Genomic DNA, 225 nt, shown 5'->3' with positions numbered 1-225 from the left:
TGGTGAGCCAGGCGCACGTACCACAGCGCCCGGGCCAGGCGCTGCGGCGGCCCCGGGAGCTCCGCGGCGGCCTCGCCTGCCGCACCGGGGCTGCCCAGCACCAGCCGCTCGAAGTAGTCGGCCAGGAAGGAGACGGGCTCCTCGGGCCGCGCCTCCAGCACCTTCAGCAGCGCCTCCCGCACCATGGCGGTGACGCCGGCCCGCAGCAGGAACTCCGCCTCGCTC

At 76.4% G+C, this 225-nt stretch overlaps 1 protein-coding gene across 1 annotated transcript in view; it reads right to left on the bottom strand.

Annotated features, from left to right (window-relative positions):
• TPGS1 (tubulin polyglutamylase complex subunit 1) overlaps positions 1 to 225 on the bottom strand; it is a 2,370-nt gene that overhangs the window by 1,908 nt on the left and 237 nt on the right. The window contains exon 2 of the mRNA XM_010563261.1: positions 1 to 218. Within this exon, the coding sequence (XP_010561563.1) occupies positions 1 to 218 (218 nt within the window). The remainder of the gene's footprint in view (positions 219 to 225) is intronic.

This window comes from Haliaeetus leucocephalus, unplaced genomic scaffold, assembly GCF_000737465.1.
Source record: "Haliaeetus leucocephalus isolate CR32 unplaced genomic scaffold, Haliaeetus_leucocephalus-4.0 Scaffold164, whole genome shotgun sequence".
Classification (NCBI taxonomy): Eukaryota; Metazoa; Chordata; class Aves; order Accipitriformes; family Accipitridae; genus Haliaeetus; species Haliaeetus leucocephalus.
Note: the sequence above shows the minus strand (reverse complement) of the source record. Positions and strands in the feature narration are given on the sequence as shown.